The following is a 13720-nucleotide window of genomic DNA, read 5'->3' as shown; positions in this document are numbered from 1 at the left end:
GGCTGAGAGCTGTCAGCCTAACAAGATAGTCACCTCGTCCCACCAGGCTTTGACCCAGATGCAGAAGTGACAGCTTCTAGACAATGTTGAAGTCTTACGTGAGCTAGAGACCAGTTAACAGACAGAAGTTCAGTGACTTATGGTCCCAGACAAGCTTCATGCTTCTGAGAAGAAGAAATCAGTTTATTCATTAACTCTTCATTAAATACAATTTACAGAAGATGAATCACACTGGTTAGAAATTATTTTTTCCCCCAATATGTTAAACACATTGATCTAAATGAAACAGGGGTAGGTGTTATGCAAGTGTTTCTTGCTCAACCGTGTCTAACAATCTCCCTTTCTTCTTCTATATCACTGGAACTCTGTCTTGGAAGAAGTCACATCAAAAGATAGAAAATATTTTGGAAAAAGCAGCAATCAAAAAGTTTGGGGTAATAAGAAAACTGAATGCGAACAGAACTGTCTGTGGCTAAAACATTGGTTAAAATACAGGGACAAAGTAGGTCGTGAAAGTCTTGGGTGATAAGGCAAAGATTCTGAGCAGGAGCATGAAGCAACACCGCCTACTCTGGTGACCTGCACTGGGTCCCACTTGGGGCACCCAAACTTGTTAAAAAAAATAAAAAATGCAGTGAAATAGGAGCAGCTCAGTATTTAACTCCAGAGAGCCTGAAGTGGAACTCGTATCCTTGTATAATCCCATCTTATCTCAAAAGACTTGCAGAAGGCTGGTTTTTGAAGCCTTTTCTACTCACCTCAAAACATCAGGATGAAAGACAACGTTGTATAAACATCTACAAAAACTCTCATTAGCAGAGTTTTGTTTGACAGCTCTGTCAGGATGACAAAGTAGAGGCAGTGTATCTGTACGGCTTATTCCCAAAGCTCATTGTAGTCTACGACTTATGTTACAGACTGCCTCTAGAACCTCTGCTGATCCAATGACAAGCGTGCTCATGCATGTTCAGATGCCAGTGATTGCCCAATCCCTTTCAAAGACAGCTAAAAATATAACTTCTTAATATTAGCTTTAATCTTATGTTTTTGTGACCACATAATTCTTCATGCAATGATTGCTACCACTGTTAATATGAGTATTTAGTAATGGCTGAAAAAGGAATTCAAATCTCATACGTGACATCTTGCTTTTACTTCACTGAAAAATTCTAACATCACCCTTGTAAAACCCCATACAGCTCTACACCACTATAATACTTACTGTTCAACTTTCAGATAGCTACAATGCAGTTTGGAAGCAAGAACATGATCAGTTATTGGGAAAACAGACTGCTATAAACTTTAAAGCAATTCAGTACCACATTTGGGGAATTTTATTTCAGAATAAAGCATGGCTGAAATAGGAAACAAACAAGAGACAGGAGAAATTAAAGGGTTTGCTTTAGAATAACTTAGAAGCATTCTTCCAAAGTGTAGGGATACAACAAACACACCTGTATTGGTGTTTTCTTAGAAGTATGTTAAACCTCATTTGTTCTGTGGTTGATCTCAACATGACACATGTAACTCACTTTCTAAACCAGGAGACTGAAATTGTACTGGAAGAATAGAAGCTGAGTAATTACTGACTAGAAAGCTTTCCTGCAGAGTCACTTGACATCCCAGAAGTTTTTCCAGTGCTCGACACCACCTTGTTGAGGAGGCCACCGATTTGAAAGACAAATTCAAGGAGCCAGGGAACAAAACACATGTCCACATTTCTTTTAATTTTACTCAGAAATATAAAAGTGCAAGTTCTGTAAATTAACAACAAATTTACAGTACGTCACAATAAATATGCCACTTCGTGACATCTATAAATTCTAGTTATTTATTTGAAATGAGTCATATTGAGATAAAAACTGCATCAACATCAACAAAAAATACCTGACTCAGTAAAGATATTCTTAACATGTTAACTAGCAAGATGCATATTCTATTATTGCTATTAGACCATGCCTCCGAGTTCCAAAGTATAAAAACATATCAGTTTGCACAAAATACAGTTGAAATTTTTCTCATCACAGGCACAATCTAACATAAAAAACAAATGTGACATTTACAAAGCAGGAGATTCTCCTATGGAGGGAGAAAAAAAATTACAGAAACCGATGGTTCCATTTCAGTGACAATTTGCTAAATCCACAGAAAAGCTGCAACTTGCACAGAGTTAAACCTTTACAGGAATATATAGTGTCTTTTTGGACTCACTCTTGGCCCAGTGAGCAGAACAGGCCTTGTAATCAAGTTTACTACAATTTGCTAGCTACCTCCAACGTTTGTAGACCCCAGACATCCCAACACCAATCACATGCAGGTGCTTTGTGTCCTGAATAAGCCTAGGCTCATGGTATACTTAAGCAGTGTGTTGAAAGGAATTTTGCCATTAAATGCAACGTTTCTATCTATTTACCCAGAGTGGACCGTGTCTCTGACACAAAATATTAAAAGGTAGGACAAAATAAGATTTCAAGTATACTGAAGACCTTTCTTGAAAATTATCATTTGGATTCTAAGAATTTGCTATGTATATACAGACACAATATATTGTTCTCTATTCAATACTTATTTGGATTGACCAATTCAAAAAAGGTTGAACACTCCTTTCTGATTCAATATTACTGATTAAATGGAATAAAAAAGTTGACAGCGTACTGTCTGCAACATACCTACATTTTAGAAAAATAAAGTCTCTGCTCTCCTTCAGGAATTGCAACAGAAGAGTGTAACTGCTCTAGAAGTGCAACCAATTTCCTTTGGCCTACCAAATCCAGTATTGCTTTTCTCCTCCATATCAGTCTTGCTTTAGATGCAATCTCAAAAGCAAATCAGTGAAGGTTAGATGTGGGGCAAGGTACGAAACCTTGGCAACACAGCAACGTCTTCTGCAACAAGTTAGGAAAAGAAGCAAAATGTTTAAGCTAAGGAACTGTTTAAGGCAACCTGACCAAAGTAAAGATAAGGCTTTTAGAGAATTATTTTCAAAGATATCCAGTTTTCTTAGCTTTGCAAAGTAACATAATTCAATTAACTTCCTGGTCAGATTTCCACTCATAAGTTTCTTTAAAAAAAAAAAATATACCTTTGTTACCTTCTAGGTAATGATACTAACTGAATATACAACATAGGGAGATGCTACAGACAAAATGTTTTTGGTTTTTTGTTTTGTTTTTAAATCTACAAACAAGGACACAGATGGTCAGTATTAAAAACAATATACATATATGTGATCATGATGTAAATTGCCAGCTCTCAGAGTGTCTTCAGGAAGTCAAATTCAAATGTCAAAGCCACAAATTTGGAATATCATATAGAAACTTAAGATAGCATAGCATTGGTAAAACTACAGAAATAGGGTTGGAGGTGGGTGGTGGGCATACTGTTTTGTCTGATTCAATAGCTGTAAAAGTCACTGCGATAAAGGTTTAGCAGCTTCAATGGAAAACACGTAAAATTACTGTATGTGGCCTACTTATCTGAATGCTCTGGTCAGAATATTAAGAGCAAAATGAAAATCGCCCTCACTGTAATTACATGTAAAGCAAAGTATTTGACTGGAATGTACCAGAAGCCAAGATCTTAAGTGTTGACAGAATTTGTATCAGAAGTATGAGCTGTGTTGAGAAGGAAGCAACAAATAATGGAAAGGGGATGGGAGGTTTTAAATTGGCAAATTATTCATCATGAATTCACTGAAGTAAAACTCTAAAATTCAGCAAGATCTGCTCTTTGTGGCTACATGGTTTTCCTTCTTTTGTGTTTTGGCTAATCCTTCAAGAAAATAAGTGTTCTGCCCATTCCCTTCTTCAACATTTGTACCAACTACTTTTATTGTATTCTAATCAAAACAGAAACACCTCCCCCTTAGCATATTTTAGATTTATATCTACTTTAAAATGTTTTTTTTTTAAAAAAAAAAAAAGATCCCATCTGCCAATGTTGAAGTAAGCTGTGTGCTTATTTAGGCTCCCCTGATGAGTCACTTAATAACTGTGTTCCCCTCAGTTTAAACAAACTAAAAAGTGAGGAGTTAAAATACGCAAGGTCACTTAACCTTCTGCTTGGTTGATTTACTTTCAGTTGAAATTGCAGTATTTTACTAAGCCATACCAACTCTTAGCCATACTATGAAAGTGTCTCTGGCACAAGTGGTTTCCAGAAGAAAAACTGGTCTTCCCAACAGCTTTTTCTTCTGCTTCATCCTAAAGTGCAGAAACTGTGGGAATGGACAACACAACTTCCTGTTTGTCACTGTGGAACAACTTCCCTTAGAGAGGCTAAGGCTGCGTGGATGCGGACGTGCAATCTGTTCTCAAAGTCATAGCCTGTAAATTCCTCCTGAAATAAAAAAGAAAAGCATGCAAATATTAGATTCCTTCACTTTAGGATATGAAAATAATTTCACTAATAATGCTTAAGAGGTCAAGCTACAAAACAGACTGAAGAGATGAAGTGGAGATTCCATATTGTTATTTATACCTCTGGCTTACAGAAATTCTAAGTTGGTGAAAAGAGCAGAAAGCTTCAATTTTCAATGTGTTGTTTGGATCCTATTCAGTTTAACAGTAACTGAAAAATTATGCAGGTCTTATAGCTCAAGAAAGATCCCCACACACCAAAGTGAGGGATCAGAGGAAACATGTATGAAGGGAAGAGCTGCAGTTTTCAAACTTTTACTGCTGAATCTTAGCCAAAAACTATGGCAAAGTCATAACAGTCCAGCAGAGGTCACTACTGTGAGCTCTACTGACCAATAAATACGTATCTACAAAACACAAATGCACTTCATATACATAAATATATACCTACAAAGTTAGCATTGTAGATTAAAGGTGATGGACGCTGACAAAAAAACAACAAATCACCACAACTTCTCAGATACCCTCCTGTGAGAATACAAAGTGTGAAGTGTCTTAGTTTTTACCTTGGCTTGAAGAAGTAAGGTTTTGCCTCTTGGCACAGTCTACAAAAAGAAAAGACACTGCATTAGAACTGCATTGCATATCTCAAGTGTACAGCTTAGTCAGTCTAGAATAGCATCTCTACCTTGAAAACAAGGTATTATTTCTTATTATAGAGTACTACTTTAAATTAAAGTATTACGAGTAAATAAGAAACAAATAACATCTACAAAACAGTTTTTAATATTGACATAGCCATACTAAAATCTCACATAATATGGTCTAACTGGGTTAATTTAACAAAGATGAATCAGATTGTATGACAGATCCAACATATAATTATGAGTCATTTCAAAGTAACATACATTTAATAAAAGTGTACTTTTTATACACAGTCTTCAATACACTTATCCTCTCTAGTAATGATAATATATAAAATTCTATTCCCATCTTTTTCATAGTCATTACAGAACTCTCAAATATGAACTGCATGATATCCCAAGCTAGTGAGTGCAATCTTCTAAAAACAGCACCACTCACCTCTAATTCTAGCTCATTTTGCCCACCCAACCCCATCTCACGTAACACAAGCAGCATTTATTTCCTCACCGAGTGCCACAAGAAGTAGCTTCCTTCACACACTAAGTGCTATCTACCACAGCTTCTCAGCAGCAGCTACAAGCCAAGGCTTATTCAGCCACGAAACTCCCAATGTGAAGCCTGTTAGCTGTGTGCAAATGCTATATATAAAGCAAGAAGGAAAGAGAGAATGCTCCTAATTCTCAGGACCTTCAGATAACCTCACTACCTGCCACCCTTCTACTTAGCAGCAGTTACAACAAATGTAAACTTGTTAGTGAGAAGGAATAAATAATAAATCAAGATACGGTGCTTTTCTCATTAAGATCATATAATAGACCACAATGATCATCTAGTTTCAACCCCCTGCTGTGTGCAGGGTCGCCAACCAGCAGACCAGGCTGCCCAGAGCCACATCCAGCCTGGCCTTGAATGCCTCCAGGGATGGGGCATCCACAGCCTCCTTGGGCAACCTGTTCCAGTGCGTCAAATTCTTGCTTCAGTACTGACTGTCCATAAACATCACAGCTACAGAAAGACAGAAGGTTTGCACACGTTTATCTTACTGCTACAGAATCAGGAATGTAGCAACTCCTCTGAAGAATCCCAGAGAGTCTAATAATTTATGTTGTATGTAATGTATATAAATACAACCCAGTAACAACTAAGCATGGCATTACAGTGTTACCCACAGATACATTAAGCTTCTCACCCATCAACTTTGTTTCATTGTTTGTACAGTGTTATGCTGATTCTGAACAATACTTATTTTTTCAACAGAGTTTCAAAAAAGGTTTTACCACTACCTCTGGATTGTCTAATAGAAGACAGCCAAGCTCATAGCAAGCATATGGCTGGATGTACAAGTTGTTTTGACGGCACAGCTCATCTTTAGCAGCCTGCTGAAAGTACTATAATAAGAAAAGAAAAAAAAAGACTGAAATAACATCTTAAAATAGAAGATGTGATCACTTAAAAATCCAAAAGTACCTTACAATTTCAAGCATTTGAAATTAGCCAAAGTCACAGGAGAATATGTTAACATTTCCAATGGTGCAGATTCTTTAAGCAAGGACGGGGAGGTTTTTGCTAAGACTAATGAATCAAGACAAAATTATTTGTTTGCATTTTTTCCACAAGCAATACGTTAACTGTGTCACGTTTTTTTTTCAACATCATACTCAAAACTATTAAGCCTAACAAGGAACTTTGGAGATTAAGTACATGGATTATTTCAAGTACTTCTGAGGGCGGGGTGGGGAGGGAGATGTAGTACCAACAACAGCTCTCTAGTTTCGTATGTATTCAGTCCTGGGGAGGGAAAAAAAAAAAAAAAAAGAGGTTCTGCCAACAGTGGCAGAGTTATTATTTTGCATTTGCTAATCTCTAGACACCTCTTAGTGTCTAATAGCTCAAAAGCCCTAGAGCAGAAGCAGTACATCCATGCCTTCAAAAGGTCGATCAACAAGTTTTGTGTTTTAGTTGATTTTCTTTTTTTGTACATAGTAAACCCAGCAGTACAAAATCTTCTTCTATCTTCACCCTGGTTTCCACTTAACTCTTGCTCCGCGGGACACATTAACTGCCATGCTTGCTCAACATCAGACAATTGCTTTTACAATAGAATGGCCTAAATTCAAGGTTTGAAAAGAACCCAACGTATTCTGTTAGAATTCATACAACAGACCAATCAATGGCACTGAAAATTAGCAGTTTGCTTAACAGATTTCCTCAACAGTATTTACTGATTAATAAAATTACAGTTCATAAAATACAACTGATGGAATAATTAACAACTTACCTGAACAGCATCTTCAGAATTTCCCAGGCATTTATGTATGGCACCAAGAAGCAAATTCCTCAAACCAACAGCTGATGAATCATCAACATCCTGACAAGCTTAACGAAAACATTCCAATAAACAAACAAGATGGATTGAAATCTTTCCTTAGACAAGAATTGCAATCTGCAGTGATTTTTTACTCTAATGATTAAATTCGAGCAGAAAATGTGACATGCCAGTAACAATCAACGTCAAAGTAATTTAGTTTCTTTTAAATACAACCCATTTTGTGTCAATCTCATCAAGCAATCTGTCACTAACGTAATAATTCCTGTCAGGAATGAATTGGCCCTCTAAAGTCACAAGCAGTTGGTGCATTCCTCTTGAATAAGCTAGAAAGTCAAAGTTAAGAAACAATCTACTCCTCCTGGTGTTGTTGGCAACTGGGTTGTCTCAGGCATTGAAAGAAAAAATTTGCAGTCCATGGTTCAAGGAAAACAGGGCAAAATATCCAAACATTTCAGATATCTGTATATCTGTTCTGAACTGAAGACAAGTGACAGACACAGAAATCCACACTAGATGTAAAACTCCAGATGAGAGAGTTCTGGCATCATAATTCCCAGTGCTGATGAGTAGGTAAGGCTAATTGTTGGGCTAGACTGTGACTCAGCTGCATAGTGCTGTATTCACTGATGCACATAACCATGCAAATGAATCATGCTCCATTTTAATCAGGCTTATTAGCACCAACTCAGAGCAGCTGTTACATCAAGGCTAGTTCCACAAGGAACCATTTGCACCTGACTGCACCATTGCTTCTAGAGACCCCAGTAACACAGGTGTCTACAGGAATTTTCAACCCTTCAAAAGGAGCTCTGGGAGTCTGGGAATAGTACAGCTCCTTTAACTTCATATTCTGCCTCATGTAATAAACTCTGCTTGATTTAAACCACCTCTGCAGTCACCAAATAAGCCACCTATGAATAACTAAGGATTGGCTACATTAAGTATTTGGACACAAAGGTAGGGCTGTCAAGTCTCATTTTTATTACAAGTCTCAAGTTACTTGGTATTTTACTTACAAAGACACATGTGGATACAGCTTAATCCTTACAAACCAGAGCTCCTAGCCCGAAGGAAAAGCCTGACAACTCTCCTCAGAAAAGTAAACCACATTGTCCAAGAAGAGAGGAAACAAATTAAAAAAATACTCCATCATCCAGTCATTCCTGAGATACACACAACGTATAGCAACATTTTCACTGAGCAGAAATCCTACAACCAAGGACTGCTGATGCAGACCCATCTGTCAGTGTCAAGCCTTACAAGAAGCTTATCTCTGAATTTTATTGCTATGTCACATTAAAATGTGCACCACCAGCTGGGAGCTTATAAGAAAGATCTCTATTGCTTTTGAGTATGCAGGACAGAAGTGTCTACTGTTTGCAATCTTTAAGATTGACTGTTCTATAGGAAAACTACAGAAAAAAAAATACTAGAGCCTATTTTTACGTGATTAAATCTGATTTTATAAGCTTCACCACTATGTTTTGGAACTAGAAAATTAGGGATATTACTGCAACTGTTACCACACAATTTAAACGATCATAGCAAACTGTATACCTCACTTAAAATAAATAACTGGATCAAGAATCTGTATTATACCTTGGCTCATATGCTGTAGGTTGGAGAGGGAACAGTTTGGAAGGGCTTTCCATAAGTATAGTACTTCAATGGATGCCAGGACACAGAGCTCTTTGGTTGGCATTTGTTTTCTGAATCTATCTGCCTGCAAATTGGAAAGGAAGAAGAAAGAAAAAGATCTGTCATCTGCCCTCTACAAAGAACATGCTACTCACAAACAGTTTATCAAATAGTGACTGTTGCATGAAAGCATCCAACAGTTCTCTTAAAAATAGTCCTCGGCAATTTAGTTTAAACTTTAAGACTAATAAAAAAGACTTTCTATTTAACTTAAGGGTTACACGTTGATAAAAAGCAAAGCTGCTTTATTTGCAGCTTTCTTCTGTTTCACAATCCCAAATACGTACTGACTGAATGCTGACGCTGCAACATCTGAAAATCCTAAATTGGGTGATACTCACTAGACAAATTTGGCTTTCAAAAAGAACCATGGCTTTGACAAAAAAAAAAAAAAAGTAGGAAAAACAAAGCTAGAGAGAAGATTATAGAATGCTTTGGGTTGGAAGGGACCTTTAAGGACATCCAGTTCCAACCCCCCTGCTATAGGCAGGGATACATACCTCTAGACCAGGTTGCTCAAAGCCCCATCCAGCCTGGCCTTAGACCTTTCTTTGTGTATCTGTATCTTTAATATTTATTTCAGATGAAAAGCCAATTCACATTTTGTTTACCGAGTCTTTAAAAATGAGACACTACTTTTGTTTCCTCCCCTCAATCCTTCCTGTTAATGCCACAAAAGCAAAGAAGGAGAAAACAGATACTTCATTCAAAAAACAAATAATGGCAAAGAATGAAACAATCATCAAGTTACTGTTCTGAAACAAGTCAGCTTATGCCAAACCAAACCTTTTTCACTGAAAATTGTTCGATCTGATTATTTTTTCTTTTGAAAAGCTTCTGAACTTCCTTGAACACATTCTGAGCACCATGGACATCTCCAGTGGCTCCTTGACACACTAGGACACAGAAACAAAAATGTGTTAACACTGCTGGTATTAAAAAAAAAAAAAAAGGAAAAAAGATATCATGGAGTTATGGGGAAAAAAAACATGCACTTCTGCAAAGGGCCTAGAGTGGGACTTGATGAACACAGAAATCCAAACTCTCCCAAAGGTATGCTCTGAGATCATTAACAAGTGTGTATTTGCTTTCCATACCCATTAAAGGACATAGTATCATCCAACACCTAAGGATTTATTAAGTAAATCTTTTCAATACACTATCAGCTTAGCAATAGGTCATGTAATAATCATAGCTGGAGGTCAAGGGCATATACCCAAGCATTAATAAATCACATAAACAAAATTACATAAGTACAGCCTGACAGACAGCTGCACAAGCAGCAATGTGAAACACCTTAAGAGCACAACTCAATGCCAGAAGTACCACATCACATCACTGATTTATCACTTGCAACCATTACTGAAAATACTCACCTGCTGTTAAATAAGCGTAATAGCACTGAGACCACCTGGATTCATTTTTAAGCCTTTCAAAGGACTCAAAGGCATCTTTGAAATTCATCTCTATCATGCTGCACCAGCCTAGAAGAGAGATCAACTTAATGAAAGCACAGTAATTCAAACATGGTGTAAACGCTACTGAAGCATAGCTTCTGCTTATGAGAGCTGGAGCTAGCTTAACAATTATACCTATAACTGGAAAATTTAAAAACAAAACTAATCAATAATATATTTTAAATCTTATTTACATTAACTGGAAAATACTGAGTTATTCGTCCTATACAAAACAAGGAGACCAATTCACACTAACCACAAATCTAAACAGACACCAAAAGCTCTTCCTTAACTACTACCAGCTCCCCTGCTCTTCTTTAACCAGATACGTTTGAAGCTTCTCTACTATAAAGATTTCCATGAAAATTAAAAGCAGAGAAAAGAATGACACTTTTTGTTGATGTTACTCCAGCAATCTCAGAAGCTCCATTAGGATCTATTCATTTTTGACATAGAAACAGTGGTTCCATTTTAAATAATCTTCTGCAGGTGAACAGTTGCAGAGAACTTGAAAATTATAAACAATTGTTGAGTGCTACTCAACCAAATAAAATGACAGGATGATTTGATGGTCAGAGGGCTGGAGCACATCTCCTATGAGGAAAAGTTGAGGGAACTGGGCTTTTTTTTTTAGCTTGGAGAAGAGAAGGCTCCAGGGAGACCTCACTGTGGCCTTCCAGTACTTGAAGGGAAGGCATAAGCAGGAGGGGGAATGGCTGTTTATGAGAGTGGATAGTGACAGGACAAGGGGGAATGGCTTTAAACCGAGACAGAGGAGGTTTAGGTTAGATATTAGGAGGAGGTTTTTCCACACAGAGGGTGGTGAGGCACTGGAACAGGTTGCCCAAGGAGGTTGTGGATGCCCCATCTCTGGAGGGATCCAAGGCCAGGCTGGATGTGGCTCTGGGCAGCCTGGTTTGGTGGTTGGTGACCCTGCACACAGCAGGGGGTTGAAACCAGATGATCATTGTGGTCCTTTTCAACTCAGGCCCTTTTGTGATTCTATGATTAGTGTTATCTGGTCAAGACGAGCCAGTATTCTAAAACCTTTTTTAATAATCCTAAACAAAATTGTTCCTTTTCTTTATTGAAGTTATTAGTCAAAACTTGAACATGAAATATTTAGAGTATAAAGACATCCCATTTACCTATTTCATATAAGCAGACATGTTGAATCTCCCTTTGGTCTGTTGCAAGTTCCAAAGCAGTATGAAATGAAGCCAAGGCACTATTGATTTGACACTAATAAAGGTGAAAGGGGGTGAGGGGGTGGAAAAGAAAAAAAAAATCATATATCTGACATTATCAAAATCAAATCATCACATTTTAAAGAACACAATCAGTTTCGTGTTAATATGAGTTTAAAAATAAAGGAGTGAAAACAGATAGCAATGTCATACTGACTGCAGCCTCTGATTTGATTAGATGAGAGGCAAAACATCCCAGTGAAAGGAAAAACTCACTGATTTCAGATTTGAAACCAATTAAAAGTCACCACGGAGCTATCAGTTTGAAAGAGAAGGGATAACACTCCTTTGCATACCAGCTACACACTGAACTTTGACCAGCTTCCCCCCTCCCAGCTATTTACATCTGATCACTTTTGAATGGAAGCATGGACAAACTGTGACAAAGCCTTTATTTACAACAATGAGCACACTTCCTAAATAGGCCCTGTAGTATTTTTCCCCAATTTCACATTAACAATATAATGTAATACAATAATATAATGCAATAGCCAAATTAAAAGTGAAAAAGGAAGTATCACTAATATAAAACAACTCAAATCTATATTTAAATGAAATCTTACACAAGAACACAAAGCCTGAAAAATAATAATAATCAATTCTAACATGTACAAACATAAAAATTAAAACTATGGTATGGAACCTGCCTTCAAAAAGTCACGGAAAGAGAGAAAGAAAGGGTAAGTGAAAGGACACTCGTGGAGTTTAATAATGTAATGATGATCACCCATAAGTCCCACTCAGTTAAGACAGTCTCTCAGCCTTCGAGATCAGTGTCTGTATTCCTTCTGTTCACTATTAAGTCTGAAATTCACTGTAAAACTTGGTAGAGTTGTACTTTAGGACATGGCACCGCTCCCTGCTCTACCCCTGCCCAGCTCTAGAGTGATTTCATTCAATTTCCTCATTTGTCCCCTCAGGGAGAACTATTTGAGATGCTTTACACTGCCTCAAGACAGCACAACTGCCAGCAGTTACAGTAGCTGTAACAGTATAAACACTGAATACTTAGAAAACAAAGCAGTGACTAAACGAAGATGTTTGTTGGTATGACTGAAGAGTGTAACCCATCTGCCTTTCTGTTGAGCATATCTGCCCTCAAATTTATCAGGGAGCCTGTGCAATACACAGCTTGCTCTGTTCTATAGCAGCACATGCTCCTCAGCATAAATTAATAGAAAAAACTGAAAAGCAGTGCCAAGTGTTTTCTGCATAAGGTTTCCTTAAGCATCAAGCTCAGTGAGTGTGCTATAGAGATATTCCTCAATAATTGAAAGTATCAGTTATCTCCAGGCACTGGGACAGCCTGCAGAATACGAATTTCTACTCACATTGTTAATTCTTAAAATAAAATTAATTACCACCTACTTACTGTTTCAGAGAGAAGAACGTAAGAATTATACAGGCAGATGAGTCAGCAAGTAGAACATCAAGGCTGACTTTTTACAGTTACGATAATGAGTTAAACAAATACAAAGGTACACACAAACGTGTAATTCCTTGGTCTTTACTTATTCTTCTCTTGAACATAATACAAAGACAACAGAAAAAAATTAATCCATAAAGCTTGTAACATATAGAGTTGCATAACCCTGAAGAATTTTATTAAGGATAATGTGAATGCAATAATGTTGCATGCCTTGATCTTTCTATTATCAATCAGCACTACGAATTTGTAACGCTCTTAAGTGAGTACTGCTCCTAATTAAGGAGGAATGAGCAAACAATATCTAAAACCAAAAGGGGAATAGCAGCATTTGTGAAAATAAACCTTGTGTAAACTCTACTGTTTTTTGTTTTTTGTTTTTTTTTTTCTTTACTTAATAATTATGAGATCATTCTAAAAAACTCGCTCTCAGTTTCAGTGGTTCTTATTACTCTTGCCCAGCCTAGTTCTCCTTTCCACACTCTCCCAACCCTACACTAGAATGATGCTACTGACACCAAGATGCCTGAAAAAGATAACGAAAAAAAGCAAGAGAACGT

General features: G+C 37.2%; 1 protein-coding gene across 2 annotated transcripts in view; it reads right to left on the bottom strand.

Moving 5' to 3' along the window:
- Positions 1-3068: 3068 nt before the first annotated feature.
- Positions 3069-13720, bottom strand: part of TTC39C (tetratricopeptide repeat domain 39C) — a 31683-nt gene continuing 21031 nt past the window's right edge. The window contains exons 7-14 of one of the 2 annotated variants that reach the window (XM_031612777.2): positions 11636-11729; positions 10407-10514; positions 9817-9926; positions 8932-9055; positions 7282-7379; positions 6287-6391; positions 4925-4963; positions 3069-4338 (exon numbers count right to left, since the gene is read on the bottom strand). In XM_031612777.2, coding sequence (XP_031468637.1) covers positions 4249-4338; positions 4925-4963; positions 6287-6391; positions 7282-7379; positions 8932-9055; positions 9817-9926; positions 10407-10514; positions 11636-11729 — 768 coding nt within the window. In that variant the 3' untranslated portion in view covers positions 3069-4248. The other variant, XM_090137481.1, reaches the window with a different exon arrangement.

Source organism: Phasianus colchicus, chromosome 3 (assembly GCF_987193195.1).
Source record: "Phasianus colchicus chromosome 3, bPhaCol1.hap1.1, whole genome shotgun sequence".
Classification (NCBI taxonomy): domain Eukaryota; kingdom Metazoa; phylum Chordata; class Aves; order Galliformes; family Phasianidae; genus Phasianus; species Phasianus colchicus.
Note: the sequence above shows the minus strand (reverse complement) of the source record. Positions and strands in the feature narration are given on the sequence as shown.